Source organism: Panthera tigris, chromosome D4 (assembly GCF_018350195.1).
Source record: "Panthera tigris isolate Pti1 chromosome D4, P.tigris_Pti1_mat1.1, whole genome shotgun sequence".
NCBI classification, from domain to species: Eukaryota; Metazoa; Chordata; class Mammalia; order Carnivora; family Felidae; genus Panthera; species Panthera tigris.
The window spans coordinates 87978837-87997658 of NC_056672.1; the positions used below are offsets into that span (position 1 = coordinate 87978837).

General features: G+C 47.4%; 1 protein-coding gene across 5 annotated transcripts in view; it reads left to right on the forward strand.

The window, feature by feature from the left end:
- Nucleotides 1-7262: 7262 nt before the first annotated feature.
- The window catches only part of FUBP3 (far upstream element binding protein 3), a 50890-nt gene continuing 39330 nt past the window's right edge, over nt 7263-18822 (forward strand). For all 5 annotated transcript variants that reach the window (XM_042963476.1, XM_042963478.1, XM_042963475.1 and 2 more), the window contains exon 1: nt 7263-7405. In XM_042963476.1, the coding sequence (XP_042819410.1) occupies nt 7322-7405 (84 nt within the window). In that variant the 5' untranslated portion in view covers nt 7263-7321. The remainder of the gene's footprint in view (nt 7406-18822) is intronic.

An 18822-nucleotide genomic window follows, 5' to 3' on the forward strand; every position in this document is an offset into this window, starting at 1 on the left:
GTTTTGAGGAACCTCCATACTGTTTTCCAGAGTGGCTGCACCAACTTGCATTCCCAAAAAAAGGAAGGAAATTCTGATACCTGCTACAACATGGATGAACCTTGAAGACTTTATGGTAAGTGAAATAAGCCAGGCACAAATGGACAAATGTTATATGATCCCACTTACATGAAGTACCTAGAGCAGTCAAATTCTTTTTTTTAATTAAAAAAAATGTTTAATGTTTTATTTATTTTTGAGAGAGAGAGACGGAGTATGACTCTGTCAATGCGGGGCTCGAACCCACGAACCGTGAGATCATGTCCTGAGTCGAAGTCAGACGCTTAACCAACTGAGCCACCCAGGCGCCCCAGCACAGGGTTTTTCACTAGTAACTTTGGTGCTGATTTCTTATATTGGTATTGGGTAAATAAGTGGCTGTCCATCACATTAGTCTATATACTTTTTTATATGCCTATGTTATTTCATAATACAAAATAATAAAGCGGGGATGAAAAGAATATGATGGGACATTGTCAACAGACTCCGTTCATTAATTTATAGAAATAATTGTTCGTTGAACACATCTTATGTGCTCGATGCTGGAGGTACATAGCAAACAATATGGACACAATACCTCCATCTCCAAAGTTCACGGTCATGTGAGGGAGACAAGTATTAGTCAAAGAATCAGGTGAATGAAGATATAACTTAAACTAAGATAGGTGCTCTGGTTTCCAGGAAGGAGCCTGGGATAAATTTTTGTAGGGAATCTAACTTGCCCAAGAGGAACAGCTTAAAGAAGCTGACGTTGGAGGACACCCCAAAACGCCCCAGGTGGACCTTCCTACAGTGAGGCTGAGAGTCTACAATCCTCACCTACCCAGAGGCATGAACAGACCACCGTGGATTCCCCAGCATCTGAGAAAAGTCTGTAACATGAAATACAGGGACCATAAGGCCCACTTACCTACATACATAGATGCATAAAATAAATGGGGACAGTGAGCTATAAGGAACATACACTATGCAGAAAGAATAAACTTCTTCAAAAGTACTATAATCCTCAAAAAAAAGTACTATAATCCTCAGATAAGGGAAGTTATTCCATCCCCAAAACAAGGAATGAATGTTATTTTTTCCTTTATTTATTTGTTTGTTTGTCTAATGTTCAAGTCGGTTAACATACAGCACAGTCTTGGCTTCAGGAGTAGAACCCAGTGATTCATCTCTTACATACGACACCCAGTGCTCATCCCCAAAAGTGCCCTCCTTAATGCCCGTCACCCATTTAACCCATCCTCCCACCGCACCCGCCCCACCTCTAGCAGCCCTCAGTTTGTTCTCTTTATTTAAGAGTCTCTTATGGTTTGCCTCCCTCTCTGTTTTTATCTTATTTTTCCTTCCCTTCCCCTATGTTCATCTGTTGAGTTTCTCAAATTCCACGTATGAGTGAAATCGTATGATATCTGCTTTCTCTGGCTGACTTATTTCACTTGGCATAATACCCTCCAGTTCCATCCATGTTGTTGCAAATGGCAAGATTTCATTCTTTTTCATCACTGAGTAGCATTCCAGTGTGTGTGTGTGTGTGTGTGTGTGTGTGTGTGTGTGCACTCACATGTCTTTTTTATCCATTTATCAGTTAATGGACAGTTGGGGTCTTTCCACAATTTGGCTATTGTTGATAGCGTTGCTATAAACATTGGGGTGCATTTGCCCCTTCCAATCAGCAGTTTCATATCCTTTGGATAAATTCCTCGTAGTGAAATTGCTGGGTCATAGGGTAGTTCTATTTGTAATTTTTTGTGGAACCTCCATACTGTTTTCCAGAGTGGCTGTACCAGTTTGCATTACCACCAACAACAGTGCGAAAGCGTTCCCTTTTCTCCGCATCCTTGCCAACATTTGTTGTTTCTTGAGTTGTTCATTTTAGCCACTCTCACTGGTGTGAGGTGGTATCTCAGTGTGGTTTTGATTCGCATTTCCCTGATGATGAGTGATGTTGAGCATCTTTTCATGCGTCTGTTGGCCATTTGGATGTCGTCTTTGGAAAAGTGTCTATTCATGTTTTCTGCCATGGATTATTTGTTTTTTGGGTATTGAGTTTGGTAAGTTCTTTATAGATTTTGGATACTAACCCTTAATCTGAGATGCCATCTGCAAATATCTTCTTCCATTCTGTCGGTTGCCTTTTAGTTTTATTGTTTCCTTTGCTGTGCAGAAGCTCTTCATCTTGATGGGGTCCCAGTAGTTAATTTTTGCTTTTGTTTTCCTTGCCTCCAGAGGCATGTCAAGTAAGAGGTTGCCGTGGCCTAAGTCAAAGAGTGCTGCCTGTTCTCTCCTGTGGGATTTTGATGGTTTCCTGTTTCACATGTAGGTCTTTCATCCATTTTGAATTTGTTTCTGTGTAGGGTGTAAGAAAGTGTCTGTTTCATTCTTCTGCGTGTTGCTGTCCAGTTCTCCCATCACCGTTTGCTAAAAAGACTGTCTTTTCTCAGTTGGATACTCTTTCCTGCCTTGTTGAAGATTAGTTGGCCACGTATTTGTGGGGAAATGAATGTGATTTTTCAAAGAAAGAATTGTTAGGAGAGTAAAGAAGAACTCTTGTGAGATAAAAACAGGACAGCATACATGAAAAACTCTACAGAAAGATTGAAAGATGAAATTGAGGGAATAGCCTAGAAAGAAGAGTAAAAAGAAAGACAGAAAGTAGAAAATAGAAGACAATTAGATGACCACTGTAGGAGATCCAATATCCAAATAATAGAAACTCTAGAAAGATGAATAGAGAAAGTGCTGGGGGAAATCCTCAATTAAATAATTCAAGATAGGGGCGCCTGGGTGGCTCAGTCGGTTAAGCGGCCGACTTCGGCTCAGGTCATGATCTCACGGTCCGTGAGTTCGAGCCCCGCGTCGGGCTCTGTGCTGACAGCTCAGAGCCTGGAGCACGTTTCAGATTCTGTGTCTCCCTCTCTCTCTGACCCTCCCCTGCTCATGCTCTGTCTCTCTCTCTGTCTCAAAAATAAATAAATGTTAAAAAAAAATTTAAATAATTCAAGACAATTTCTCAGAACTGAAGGACATAAATTTTCACATCAGAAGGGCAACTAAAAAGGGCCAGCATAAAGGATGGAAAAGGACTCATTCCAAGACCAAAAAAAGATTTCCAGAGAGAAGGGGGAAAAGGTCAAAAGGATAATATAGCAGAATAGCATCAGGCTTCTCAACAGCAATGACGGTTGCTTGAAGGTAGTAAAAGAATGCCTTGCCTTGTAAATTATTATCCCAATCTAAAATTCTATATCCAGCCAATCTATCCATCATCAGCGGTGAGGGCTGAATAATGAGCTAGAGAAAATGTCCTACTGTCCACAAGGAAAAGAATAGCTCTGAATAGACCCAATGATACTACTTCAATTCTAGCAGAGCATCTGGGGGAACTCCACCCAAGTGAAAATACTTAAGGATGTGATAAACTGGGATTTATCCACCCATTACACTTCATTGTCACTTACAGAGAAGGGGTGTTGGGAATACAGACATACAGCAATTTCTATTAGGGATCTGGGTATGTCATTTGGTTTCACCGTGCCTTACTTTCTCCACTTATAAAGTGGAGAATCTGATGCTAACCTATGGTGCCTCACAAAGATGATGGGAAGGCCGGGAGGGTAAGAGATAAGAGTAATTTCAGCTCCTCAAAAGGAAGACGACAAACAAATATGAAGCCAGTTCTTTCCTCGTGTGACTATAACAGTCACTGACTTTTGTCTGCCCAACAAACATTCCATTCCATTCCATTCCAATTCCAATCCAACTTCAAGGGTGATGATGAACCCCACTCCTGGCTGCAGTTGATTGGTTTAGGGGTGGACACCTGGCCTTTCTGAGCCAATCAGAATTGTGCCCTAGAATTCTAAACCTGGAGCCAAGATATATGAGTCAGTTTCTCTTCAGGTGGCTGGAAGTGATGTTGTGTAAACCCCAGTGCTGTCTGCTCCAATAGTCCATCATCCAGTCTGAGAAGCAGAAGTAGCAGGTTGGCCACCAGAAAGGATGAAGCCAAAAAAGGCACAAGACAGTTACCAAGGCAAGAGATGGAGAGAGAGAGAGAGAGTGTGTACTTCCTGACCTGCCAGGCTTGCTCCATTGCCAACCCCAGTCCTTTAAGGCCATGTGTCAGTCCAACAGAAATAATAGTGTATGTCCATATAAAGACTGATAGCCAAATTTAACTATAATATCCCCCAAATCAGAAACGGTCCAGATATCCACTAACAGGTAAGCAGATAAATAAATTGTGGTATATCCATTCAATGGAATACTATTAGGCAATGACAAGGAATGAACTTTTCATACATGGCACAATATGGATGAATCTCAAAATAATTATGCTCTGTGAAACACCTCAGGCAGAAGAGTCATGCTGTCTGCTTTCACTTATATAACATTCTAGAAAACACAAACTAACCTAGAGTGACAGAAAACCTATTGGTGGTTGTTTGCAGATGGAGAGGCTGGTGGGGTGGAGGCTGAAGAAGCGTGGAAGGGTAAGATGGCTAGTGGTGTATATGTTCATGACCTTGACAGTTGTATGTATATGTGAAACAATATCAAAGTATACACCTTACTTATGTGCAGTTTATTGTGTATCAAGTTTTTATCAATAAAGCTGTTTTAAAATACTGGACGCTAGGGGCGCCTGGGTGGCTCAGTCGGTTAAGCGTCTTGACTTCAGCTCAGGTCATGATCTCGTGGTCCGTGAGTTGGAGCCCCACGTCAGGCTCTGGGCTGATGGCTCAGAGCCTGGAGCCTACTTCCGATTCCGTGTCTCCCTCTCTCTCTGCCCCTCTTCCGTTCATGCTCTGTCTCTCTCTGTCTCAAAAATAAAAAACAAAACAGTAAAAAAAAAAAAATACTGGACGCTAGAGACAGTGAGTGATGCCTCCAATATTTTAAAGAAAAATTATTTACAGTCCAGAGTTCTGTAACTAGCTAAACTGTTCATTTTGTTATAGTGGAAGAAACAAATAATAAACAAATAATTACACAGTGATTTAAAATCGATTGTGATAGGGGTACCTGTGTGGCTCAGTCAGTTAAGTGTCTGACTTTGGCTCAGGTCATGATCTCATGGTTGGTGGGTTTGAGCCCTGCATTGGGCTGTGCTGACAGCTCAGAGCCTGGAGCCTGTTTCAGATTCTGTCTCCCTCTCTCTCTGCCCCTCCCCTGGTCATGCCCGGTTTCTCTCTCTCCCTGTCTCTCAAATAAACATTAAAAAATTAAGATAAAATAAAATAAATTATGATGAATTTTAAGATGATGAAATCCAGTGTGCTAGTAGGACATACACCATTGGACTTGACCGGGTCTGGGTCGTCTTCCCCTTCTGCGCCCTCAGAAATAAGTCAGTTGCCCAAAGTTACTGGACCAGTAAAAGAGGAAGAATCCGAATTTTGTCTTCCTACTTAGACACTCTGTAGTCTTTGGAATACGCCTTAGGTTTGGGCCAATAGCCCTGTTTTCGCTGTTTATACTCCTAGGGAGAGCCGGCTGGAATTCGGATTAACATACTCACCTCAGATTTTTTAAAAATATTCAAAACACAAGCATTGTGATATTGGGTCGGTAGAACCATCCCCATTCCTGAAGGTTGATGCCACCTTCACCTTGAGTTTTACAAACTTGGCAAAATTAAAACACTCAACACACCCAGGATGGGCCACAAATAGATATGTTAGCATGTGTTGGTCCGGTATGTCCAGGATAGATATGTCCGGTCATGCGTTGGTTCTGCCTCATGATAACCCTTCACCAGTAACAGCAACCATGGCCAACTCTGTGCTTTTCCACACGGGTTGAAACACTTTGCCTGAAAGTGATAACCTTCACTGTGACAAGTTTGCCAAATTCTTTTATTTCGCCATAATCTAGGACTTATTCCAATTTGGCATTATTCGATTCAAAATAACTTCTCTTGGCAGAAAACCACCGTGTGTCAAATTCTAGGGATACAGGGAAAACTAAGAGACCCCGTCTCTGCCCTAAAGGGACTCACAGTCTGGTCGCAAAGTCACTAACAAATGAAGAACTTCTCTTCGATTGGCCAGTTACTCCACACACTTCTTTCTAAAACCCAAAGCTCTCTTAGCAAAGGATCATCAAAGGAAAACCACACCGTATTTTACTTCTCAATTTCCTTTCTGGTGCCCCTCTTCCTTGTAACTTCAAGAGGCCACGTAAAATGCTTGACATGACTCTCCATTAAAATCCAACTCCTTGGCACCACAGGCCTTGGGAAATATTAATCCTAAAGGCAACCGTGTTAATCAAAAGATGGGAGCCCCTGCTTGGGCCTGCCACCAGCAAGATGTGTGTCAAAGCCCCTAAGCCTTGTTTCCCTTCTGGCGGGTTTGTTTGCTCATTTGTAAGCGCCATCTCAAAGGCGCACGTGTGTTCCAGCACGAAGATTCTTTCCCTTGCTTTGAAGTTATCGACACCTAGCGAGCACCATTAGGAGAAAGTTACTTAAGCATTCCAAGAAGCCCTCTGGCAAGACGGTTTTGAGTCAGCAGGCATGGAAACAATGATGGTCCTGTCCCTATCTCTTCCTTCCCCAGAGCCCCAGAGTTAGCGCAGGAATGTGTAAGAGGACAGCATGCTGGCTTTCCAGCGGGAGCGTCCTTCCTGAGCTGTGTCGCCAGGTAATGCCAGGTGTGGTTTAGCCCAGCCTCGTCCTCCTGCCACCTGGACCCCGGCCGGGTGCTCTTTGCAAATGTTGGGGAACAGACATTTTGCGGCGCTGCCCCCTCGCCCTCCAGCCTCCCTCTGGGCCCTCAATGGTGCCATTTCCAAGAGCTCAGTCCCAGTATTCCAAACCAATGGCCATTCCTGGGAGGGACGGCCAGGGTCAGGCTTTTAGTGAACCAGGGCTGCTCGGGGGCTGTCTTGGGAAAACCACGTCATTCCTCTCTGGGTTTCCAAACAGCCGAGAGCCGGACACCTCGGGCCCCACCCGAGCCTCAAGGGCCTGTCACGACATCAGCGACGGGCCTGGCCCAAATCCGGTCTGGGAACAGCTCCCCGTTCCTCGAGGCCAGACCGCTGCCGCCCCCGGCGCTGGACACGCCCCCGCGCCCGCGGCCCCGCCCCCACTTCCGGCCGGGCTGGGATCACGTGCCCTGGCCCCGCCCCCCCACAGACACGGCTCCTCTCGCTTCCAGCGTCCCGGCTTCCCTTCCGCCGGAAGTGGGGCGACTTTCCCTTTCCGGCTACGGGTCCCCAAGCGGAGCTGGAGGCCGGACGGGGGAGCTGAGCGGCGGCGGCGGCGGGGGCGGTAATGGCGGAGCTGGTGCAGGGGCAGAGCGCTCCGGTGGGGATGAAAGCCGAGGGCTTCGTGGACGCCCTGCACCGGGTCCGGCAGGTACGGGCGGGGCCGGCTGGAGGGAGCACGAGAGCCCGAGGCGGGGCCGGGCCGGGCCCGATTGGGAGGAGGGGGTCGGGCCTGGGGGCGGGAGGCAGCCTGGGCTGACGCCTCAGCCGAGCTCGGCCTTTTCTTGGGGCGCCGGCAGCCGGGGAAGCGGAGGGAGGAAGCGCCACCGCGACGCCCGGGCCCAGCCTGTCGGGCGGCTCTCCTAGGTGCAGCCGCTGGGAAACGGTTTGCCGGGGTCGCTTGGCCCCATCGCGCCCCCGCGCCCGGGCTGGGCCTGCAGGGCATCCAGCGTGGGCTTCTGGGGTTCGCGAGGGGAAGGGGGCTGGGGAGCTCCCGGTGAGGACCCGGGTATAGACACAGAGCGGCCGTCTCGGGCCCTGTAGCTTCTTAAAACTTGGAAAACATCGTCTTCGGACTTCCTGTATTCCAAGACTGGAGTGGAAGGAATTCGAGGGTACTTTACTTTTGAAGTTGCTCTGGGAGAGGGGAGAGAGGAGGATGTTACATAGGTGTGGGTGGTCCCCAAGACGTAGAAGTAATCCCTTACGGGCAGTAGTTTTCCTCTCTCTCTCGGGGAGAATGTGAGATGGACTCATCCCAACGGTGAAACTTTACCATCTGACAATGTCGTGCATTTTGCCAGAGTTAACTAAGCTGGGTTTTAAGAGATTGCGGGCTTCCCTGGAGAGCGAATATGGGACCTGCCAGGAATACTCTGGCTTCCGGCAGGGTGCTTAGAGCAAAACGTGTCCTTGTATCGTGTGTAAATCTTACAGGTTAGCTCTGACACCTAAACCGTTTCTGCTGAGTGTGTTACAGTCATCGTCTCTTCCTATTTAATTGTAGGCATAACTAACTGACAGTGTAAAAGTTGGGCTGTAACTAATTACTGCTTGATTCCTAACAGAAAGCCACAGGACTCATTGTATTAGAAGAAGGTCTCCACTTGGTCGCTTGAAGATATGGTCTTTACATCTCTTTCCGGTATTCCAGGGGCGGGAACCCTACCTGTGTCCCCGATACTGACTTTTCATTTTAATACCGATGCTCCTATAGACATATTGGATCCCAGCACTTTCCAAACCTGTGGTTCCACCTAAAATTGTGTCTGATGGCTTGTTACTTACTGCCTAGGCATCAACCAGTACAGTAGTGAGTATCCACCCTACTTAGACTTCAGAGCCAACCGGTGGCTGTAATGGATGCCATCCAGCTCCCCTCCCACCACTCTGCTTGCCGGCGTGTTGCACTGCTCTCCTCTACAGTACAGGGTCCTGAACTTTGTTTCTCACTGGCTACTAATAATGTAATGGCTTTCGCTTTGTGGCTGCTATGTGACACTCGACCTGGTGGCCCTCTGTATCCAGGAAGAATTATAGTCACTACCCTAAAGAGCTCAGATCCTCAGTTTACAGAAGGCCTGTAGTTGAACATAAAATGAATTTTGAACCATTGAGAAGACTTTCTGCTCCTCTTGAGCCAGTGGTTGAACTCGTATTCTTGGACAACCTGCTCAAGAGGGAGGGAGACCCTCTGTTAAATGCTGACCTAATGTGGATTGTTGAAGCAGTGGTGTTTCCTACTAGCAAAGAGAACTTCATTGGAAATGTTCCCAGCTCTGAAATGCGCCATTGACTGGAGCAGTAATAAGCCCAATGGAGACAGTGCTGTAAGTGTATTACTTCTGAGTATTAACAGCTGGAGGTCGATACTATCTCCAAGGATTTGATGGCCTTTAAAAATCTAAAGAAAAAAAAACAGGTTTGTGGGTAATTTTAGGTTTATTTCCAGATTCGCATTGAGCAAGAATGGAATGTGAGAAATTGAAACTGTTGTGTGCTTTATTTATTTTTTATTATTTTTTAAAAATGTTTTTATTTATTTTTGAGAGAGAGAGAGAGAAAGAGAGACTGAGCGTGAGCAGGGGAGGGGCAGAGAGAGAGGGAGGCACAGAATCGGAAGCAGGCTCCAGGCTCTGAGCTGTCAGCACAGAGCCCGACGTGGGGCTTGAACTCGCGAACCACGAGTTCGTGACCTGAGCCGAAGTCAGCCGCTCCACCGACTGAGCCACCCAGGCGTCCTGTTGTGTGCTTTATAGAAGAGCTTACCTCAAAGGGTCTCCTGTTATTTGGGCATCCGGTTGATGATGGTTCTACTTCATTGTATACACGGCATGTTGCAGAGATGTGCTTTTTTTCTCTCCAGTAACTGGAAATAAAAGACAGTGTACTTATTTATTTAAATGATTGTGCAGCTTCCCTCCACCCCCTCGCCCCCTGACATGCCCTCATAAACACCGGCAACGGTCTATAAAGCCCTCGCTAGTTTGTCAGGGAGGAGTAAGCTGTCTTGTGCTCACTTTATCTAGAAAACCACAATAAAGTCCAAATTGACCCTGCTGGGATTTGAACCTCCTGTTTCTATTAAGTCTGGTTTGTGGAGTCCAGTACCTAAACCCACTAAGCTTCCTGCCTGGCATCTTGAAGCCTCCTGCGTATCCTCTGGACTCTTTCCAACAGAGGGAACCAGCCCCTTCTTACTGTTAGTTCACTGTGAACACGGTATTCCTCGATCAAAAGGGAGTCTCTGAAGTTGTGTAAAATTTAAAATTTTCCCCAGCAGTGAGTTAATAGCGTACGACCGTTCTGAAGGGGAGTATCCACGTGTCCAAGCGCGGTCTGACTCGGTCCCGTTGATGAAGATCTAAGACTAAAGATCTAAAACTCGTTTAGAGAGAGTAGGGTCCTCGTAAGGGTGGGAGGTGGACCCAGAGCCAGACCAGGCTCGGCCATCCTGCCCTGCAGCCACACTGCGTTTTCACCCTGACTGGGCTCCCAGACGTCTTCGTGGAGATGATGGATAACTAGATACGAATCCCTTCTGTTTGGTTGGTTTTTTCTAAGAGCGAAAATACTTCCCCAAAGCCCCCTGCTCCTGGGGATCCGGTAGCCTCCGCCATCTGGCGCACACGTTTGCTTGTTCACAGGACAGTGTGACCGCCACAGTGTGTCGCAGGTTCCCAGCCGCCTTCCCCAGGTTGGGCCAGCTGTCTGTCGGTCATCACCCGACTAGAAGTTCTCTTGCCTGACGGCTGGTGCTTTTCGGGACTTTAAGCTCCTGTGTCGACCTAGACGCAGTCAGTGCTGTGTGTTGCATAACTCCGCGGCTGTCCCGTTCGCCTGAATACAGTGTGACCGGAGCCTGTCGGGGTTGAGCACCATGACGGTTCTGCGCCCTAACGATCGGGACTGAGCCGATGCAGAACCAGTAAGAAAGCAGCCTTTTGGACAGTTCCGTAGGCCTGGCGCCTGTTCTTTACAGTACTTTTTGGGGGGAAAGGTTCACTGGGTTGGGGCCTCAGAATTTCCTCGGTCCTCCGGAAGATGCCATGCCGTGCTGCTGTCTCACACTTTGAGCCTCAGCAGAAGATCTGGCGCTACGTTGCCTTTACGAGACTGTGCATCCGCCATTAAAAGACAGAGCCTTTGCTCATTGGCCCCTGGTCACTCCCAGAGAGAGACTGCCTCTGCTTCCTTAATGTGTGATGTTTCTGACTCACGGCAAGTGTGTGGCGTCTCCATCGATTTAAGCCGGACTCCGCCGAGACTCTCACACACGCCCAGTTTGCGTAGCTCAGGTCCCTCAGTCACCAGGGACTGACGACTGAAGGTGCGTTCATTTTTGCTCCCTCAAACCCTGTTGCTGTATCTTTGGTGGGACCCAGTAGAGTACCCTGTAAAGAGTGAGACCTTGTTCAAGGGTTTTGGTGATGTGACCATCTACTTGGGTCACTGCTTTCACGGAAGCCCTGAACTTCCCGTTTGCTATTGTAAGGTAAATAGTAAATGCACACTGCGTTCCACTGTATGTTTCTAAGGTTTTTCTCGTTTTCAGCGGACACTTCTTTACCTTTCTCTTAAAATCTGATAGCCCAAATGTATCATCAAACTTTGGTTTCTTCCAGAGTCCCATTTGTTCTGTAGATACAAATTTGCCTAGACCAGAGTTCCCAAGCCGGTGGCCCACGGGCTGGAGAAGGCTCACAGGGGGCCTGCAGGCACGCTTTGTTTCACCTACACAATGCCAACACTTAGAAACTAGAATGACGTCCAGTAAAACTGGAGATTTCTAGCTTTTCTGGAAAAAATCTGGCCACGCTGCTCCCACATTCTGGAATGGCAGTACCCAGCAGGAGCCGAGTAGCAGCTGCCCTTTCACACGGGGCATTGGCTCTCTGGGTTGCCATTGGGATGCCTAGTCAACAAGTTGTTTTCTCCTCATCCCTTTCCAAATTGTGAGTCCATCTCTGGTTTTTATTTGAAATTGCTTTGTTTCTTTTAAAGGAAAGACTTTTTTTTTCCTTAAATGTCTTTGTTATTTGTTTTTGAGAGAGAGACAGAGCATGAGCAGGGGAGGTGCAGAGAGAGAGGGAGACACAGAATCCGAAGCAGGCTCCAGGCTCCAGGCTCCGAGCTGTCAGCACAGAGCCCGACGCAGGGCTCGAACCCACGAACCGTGAGATCATGACCTGAGCCGAAGTCGGACTTAACTGAGCTTAACCGACTGAGCCACCCAGGCACACCTTTATTTGAGATTTTTGTTTGTTTGTTTGTTTATTTTTGAGAGAGAAACAGAATGAGAGTGGGTTGGGCAGAGAGAGGGAGGCACAGAATCCGAAGCAGGCTCCAGGCTCGAGCTGTCAGCACAGAGCCCGACGTGGGGCTCGAACTCACAAGCCGCGAGATCATGACCTGAGCCAAAGCCGGACACCTAACTGACTGAGCCACCCAGCCGCCCCCTTTATTTGAAATTTCTAATGGAAAGAATTGTGTATGGAGAGTTAGGAGACCTGGGTCTCCCGCAAGTAGCTATATGACCTCATGCTGGGCCAGCCATTCCCAACATTTGATCTACAGGCTGTTCGTAGATCTTCCATGGGAAAGGGGTCGTGGACAGATAACATTTGGGGAATACAGGGTTAAGTAAAGGTGAATTGACTTTTTAATGCCAGATTTCTCCAAACCTTTAATACGCTTGTGTGTATTAAGTCCTACAAGAGTTCGGGGTGTGCGTTGTAAATATCCTGAAGTTAATGTAATTTCATACTTTCTTTTCATAAAACCAAGTCATATTCTACAGATCACGTTTCAGGAAACGTTAAGCTACATAATCTCAATAGTTGCTTCAAGCCTGCAAACGTTCAGAGAGCTGACATCTAGCTGGAGTTGAACAAAAATTGATCATATCTTTGGGTTCTTTTGCTTTGTATTATGTTGTATTGGGCACCTATTCAGACTCCCCTTCTCCCCAGCTTTCCTGTGCAACCCTTTTATTCTGTTAAGAATCACCTCTCTTGAAACTGTGTCGCATTTGGAGTTTTCTTATACAGACACTTGGGAAAGAATAGTTGGTACTTCTCTTGGAGACATTGACTATACTTTCATCCTCACACCAGATGATAGCAAATCACTTGCAAGACGGAGTAGTGTTAATAGAAGTAGTGATGTGATTCGAATTGCCTGCCATTATTGGAGGATCTGCTGACTCCATGGGCCTCTTGCCTGGATGCTGGGCCAGCACAAAGATACGACAGCTTGCGGCTGGTTTCGTCTTCTTGTGGGCTCAGTCCTGCCCGTGAGCAAGTGAAGTGAGCAAGCCGGGACGAGGGTTCTCATTCTCCTCGTGTATTTGACAATAACGAGCCAAAGGAAAACGAAGCAGTTTTCTCAAAGGCACACAAAGAGTTAATGCCGTCGTTCTTGGACCCCCATTTTCTGCATTCTAAGGGCTTGGTTCCTTCACAGAGGTAGCTGGCTAATTTTCCATCTCTGAGACTTCAGAATCTGAACAAAGCATCGAAGGATGCTGGTGGAATTCACTGGGACGTAGGGTAGAAGGGGAACGGACCTACCCTCTTTAGGGCCTGCGCTGGAGGGTCCAGCTGGAGCGTTATTTCAGCTTAGAGCTTCGCCTGGTCGTCTTCGCATCGTGGCTACCAGTGGGCTTCTCCAGATCTGCTTTAAATTTAGCAAGCCTTGGAGGGGTACCGTCCATGTGGCGAGCACTTTGCTATGCATCAGGGGAGTTGTGCTTTAACTTCTGGGAGCAGGGGCCTTTTTAAGACTCTTGAAAACTTTGAACCTCACCACAGCAATGTTTAAATAGTTTTGTGTGTAATTTCAGGAGGTTCGTGAATTCTCTAAAGCCAAGCCCTGAAGTTCTCAGTTAAAAAACCTTTGTCCTGGCGGTACTAAGAAGCTTGAGACAAGTCTGTTCCAAGAGCTCCCTATAGTGGGGAGACCATAGAACCAATAACTTTGTCAGTGAGTTACATTATTCAAAGGTAGTTTATAAAGTGCTTTGCAGACACAGAGAGGGGAGTATTCCATTCTGCCCCAATGTGGGCGGCATGAGGTTGTCAGGAAAGCCACCACGAAGTGCTGTACCTTATTTGGCCTATAGAATTCCTTGTTTTGGTTAATGCTAGTAAATAGGGCAGGATCAGCTGGGGCCCCGTCTCATGACAACAATGGCCAGCATTCATGGAGCCCCTGTCGCGCTGGATGCCAGGCAAGGACTTCCATATACGTTCTCTCATTTGATGGTCGCAAAACCCCAGGGGGTAGTACAGTAGCCCCCCCCCCCCCCCCCCATCTGCGGTTTTGCTTTCCAGAGTTTCAGTCACCCTTGGTCCATCACAGTCCAGAAGCAAACGGTCCTCCTGACACGTTGTCAGGTCAGTAGTAGCCTAACGCTGCTCCACAACGCCTCTGTCACCCACCTCGTGTCACCACAAGTAGAGCGGGTCCAGTACGAGATACACCATGTTCACATAACTTTTTTTTTTTACAGTATATTATACAGTTCTATTTTCCTTTTAGTTATCGTTCATCTCTTACCTTACGTAACTTGTAAGGTCGACCTTATTATCACAGGCACGTATGTAAAGGGAAAAACGATATACGTGGGGTTGGGTGCTGCCTGTGGTTTCAGGCCTCCAGAGTCTTGGGATGTATCCCCCCGTGGGTAAGGGGCTGCTGCTGGACCTGAAGTGCCCGTTAAGACTTCGGATTCAGACCGTGTGAGTTCAGGTTCTGGTTCTGCCACTCGCCAGCTTAGTGACTGGACACACAATGTAACTTCTTTAAGTCTTAAGTTTCTTCGTCTGGAAAATGGAGGTCTTTGATGGTTGTGATAATTTTTTTTTATAGCTAATATTAGACGTTAGGAGGTCCCCCTTGGGAGGTGGGGGTGGGTAGTGACGGAAGGAGGTAATGAGGCAGACCTCAGGGGTGCCGGAAATGTTCTGTGTCTTGATCTTGACCCTAGTCCACAGGCATTTTAGGAAGTGGACGTTCAACGAGCTGTAAACTTACGATCCGTGTCCTTCTCTATATTATTATTATTATTCTTGAATAAAATACAAAAGTAAACACTTCTTATTTCTTACCACGGGCCTGGCGTTGTCCTGGGTGCTTTACATTGTTATTTCATTATCCCGGTGGATACAGTCACGGGTAGACGCTCCCGATCCCACGATAAGGAGAAGAGTAGCTACCGTGTAAGGTCCCCATGAAGACGGAATGGGGGCACCATCAGGCACTTAGCAGGCGATAAGTCTGAGACACCTGCTGCTCTCCTTGGGACCCTCTTGGGTCGTGGGAAGTGCCACTGGGACTTGACCCTGCACACCCTGACTCCAGAACCTGCCATCTGGGACCTGGTCTTAGCCGTTGGGCTCCGCTGCCTGGGTGACACGCCGTTTCTTCTTGCTGTGGGAAGCAGCGGCTTTCGGTCCAGCCCACGTCTTCTCAGGGTCTGAGCGGGGTCACTCGGGACCGTGGAGCAGGGGTTCCCGGGAGGCAAGTTGGGTTCCTGCTCCCTGGCAGGTGGCGGGAGCTTGCAGCCTGTGCTTGCTGGGTCCGTGACCATCAGCAGCGGCTGTAGCACGGACACGGTGTGTGGATGACTGGGTCTTCAGGTGGCTTTGTCTGTTCCTGGTCGGTATAATGTTTTCCTTGTGAAGTGGAGATAGTCACGGCTTCCCGTTTGGGTTTACAAGGCGAGCTACTTGGATTATGGGCCTTGTCAGAGAATTTTAGTCGCAGACGTGTGCCCTGGGGATGATTAATGGCTGATTCCTAAGTTTAATGATTTGCATATCGCCTTCATGATTTTCGCCATAACGCTGACCCCCTCGGTGTTTACTTAGTATTTTTAAATCTTTTTAAAATTCAGACTTACTTAAAATATTTCTAAAAGGAAACTTAATCACTGGCAGAAGTGAAAAACTTTGCCATGCATGGAAGGTAACTAAGAAATATATATATACAGAAGTTTAAAAACATTTATCCGTGCGTCTCCCAAACATGCCTGTGTACCTCTTTCTCTTAGGAAAACGCTGGTTTAGTCTGTCCGTGCATTTTACAGGTGAGTACCCCCAAGGAGCAAGGCCGTTGGGGGTCGTACCCTGGAAGAGCTGGCTGGAAAACCAGGACTCTTGACTGCCTCCTAGTTCAGCGCTCCCCCTCTCCTCGTTGCCGCTAACTATTCAGAGTCGGGGTCACAGGTGTGACGTTGATTAGTGTCTCATCTATAACGGTGCCTCAAATAGCACGTGTAGCAAGATAACCGATTTTCCTCCTTGCCTCCCTCCAAAAGAGGGGAGAAGGGGGTCGAGTGGCAAAAACAGTCAGTAGCAAAGTCCCCTCAAGGTCAGGCTCTCTGAGAAGCTCCGGACTGGCCTTGGTTTTGTTGGAATATCCTGGCTTCAGTGACTCTCTTATATTCTGGCCAGCACCAATAAGAGCTGAGAATGTACCTCACCTCCCTTAAGCAGCTACCCGCCAACGGTCCGTTACGACGTGAGGAATTGCTTCAGTTCCGTGCCCTGGAAATCATTAGGTCTCAGGTCCTTGGGAAGTGAGAAATACTTAAGAAAGTCTTAGGCGGACGAAAGGGGGTGCCCAGCACTGTGGTCGATAGCACAGACTAGAGCTGGGCAGGCCAGGCTTAAATACGGTGCCTCCGCTTATGAGACGTGTGACTTTGGGCAGAGCATTCAGCTTCTCTGAGCCTCACTTTTCCTTGTTTTAAAATGGAAATCCTACCAGCCTCCTAGAGAATCGGGGAGAGGAACAAGTGAGGTAGCGAATTTAAAATGGTCTTTGCAAAGTACCCGGCACATAAGTAAACACTAAGTTTTAACTCCTTATTTTAGTGGACATGTAAAATCATTTCTTGAAACAAGGTTGCATTTGTATGAAGGAAAGAGTTCCTTGTCTCTTTATAGAATGTTGTTATATCTACAACGTATTGTCAGTGATATAATTGTATCTTGTATTGTCAAACTCCTGTTTAACATTGTTTAACCAAGAGTTCAAGTGCAGCCCATTGACTTCAGGGCTACCCCTCTTAACCAGTATTCTGTACTGCTTTTCTCTTAGTGGAAATTTCCCAAATTATAGATAACTGAAGTAAACATGACTTAAGAACACATCTGAGAGCCTCAGCCTTTAATCAAATTCAGGAACAGGAAACTATTGTAACATTTTTAGCGTATCGGCTTTGGGAAAAAATGACATTCCGGCAACATGTGAAACCTAACCGTAGAAATTATAAGGAAGGCCAAAGACTCAGGAACACACTCTAGCTACTTTGGAAGGGAGGGAAAAGATCTGGAAGCTGAGAGTGTCCTCCCAAAGGAGCAGGGAACGTGCCTAATGTGTCGAGTTTATGTTTTGGGGTTCTGTGTTTGGGAGTGATTTGACATGCATGCTGTTGGGGGACTCCACTGAGAATCATGAGCCCTTGTCCCCCTTTCTTTGTGTTTTGGGGTCATCTTCACTGTCTACCGGGAGCACTTGGGGCCATCTGTGAAAGCAACCGGGCCAGTAATCCCCAAAACCCCCACGTCAGTCATTTGCCACTCGGTTTATCATGGCACATGCAAGAGTCTCCTTGGGGCACCAGCCACTGCAGTGTCCTCGCCTTTTAATCCACCTGTTTTGCCAGCTGGGTCGTTCAAAGTAACATTTGGATCTTAAGTAGCCAACCTCCACAAGCTTATCCAAAACAAATACGGAAAGCAAGATTGCGAGTCCGTGGTAGAGGCAAGGTTTGTACAGTGTTTCGTTTGATAGCAAATGGCCTCTTGGATATAGGAGGTTGGGTTTCTAGCAGCAGGTCTTAGTATTGTAATCAGTTATTTATAATACTGTTTTTAAGCAAGCGCTCATCCAGGGTGCCATCATCTCTAGCCTAGACAGGGGCCGGCAGACTTTTCCCTTTAAAGGTCCAAACAGTAAATGATCTATACGGGCATCGTACGCCACACGGTCTCCGCTCAGTTCCTCAACGCGGAATGCACGCGGCTGTATTCCAGTAAAACTTTCTTTACAAAAGCAGGTGGTTCACCAGCCATGCTTTGCTGACCCCTGACCTAGCATATCTCCTGAATGATCTCACTCCTGTCTCCTTAGACGCTGTCTTCCTTGTCAAGGGGATCTTTTGAAAACGTAAATCAGCGTGCTACTTCTCCTATTCAGCCTTGCGGTTGCTTTCTGTCACCCTTCCTGTAAAATCCAAGCCCTGGCGAACCGGCCCTTGCCTGTGTCTTGGAACACGTCCAGTTCTTTCTTCTCTAGTGACCTTGACCTCTCTCTCTTCTACACTCATACCTGCCAGGCAGGCTGGCTCCTGCCTCAGGGCCTTTGTACAGGCTGTTTTCTCTGCCTGGAATGCTCTTCCTCAGATTTTTGTATAGCCAACTGCTCATCAGATAGGCCTTAGATCCCGTGATCTAAAGAGATCAGAGCAGCCTTCCCCGATCACCGTGTTTCAAGCAGCTCTCCTAAGCACTTATCTTCTCATTAGCACAATTCACTATCTTTTCTTATTAGTATAATGCTTATCACCAGCTGAAATGATCGATTCCTGGTCAGCTCACAGACCTTGTCACTCCCCACTGACTGCTGACACAGAGTAGGGGCCTGGTTATTCTCGTTGACCACAGGAACCCAGTGCCCGGAACAGAGCCCCGCACATAGTAGGCACTCGGCATTTGTTGGACAAGTTGCCTTATTTTAACAGCCGTGCTGTGAAGTGCTTTCTAGCATACAAAGCTCCTTTGTGCTGAGAGTGTGTTGGTAGCTTGCCCCAAAGGGTGCAGCTGGTGGTGGTACATCCAAAGGATCCCCTGCAGAGGGGAGAGGGGCTTGCCCAACACCACAGGGCTAGGAAGCCAGAGGGAGAGACCTGACCCCTGGATCCCTGACATCCGAGCCCTGCCTTGGGGTTTCAGTGTCACGCTTGCCTTTGGTTTTTTGTTTGTTTCAAGTCATTCATGTCGGTCGCAGAAGCTGGGCACATGGGGACAAGCCCAGAGCTCCCACCGAAGACCCGCTCTG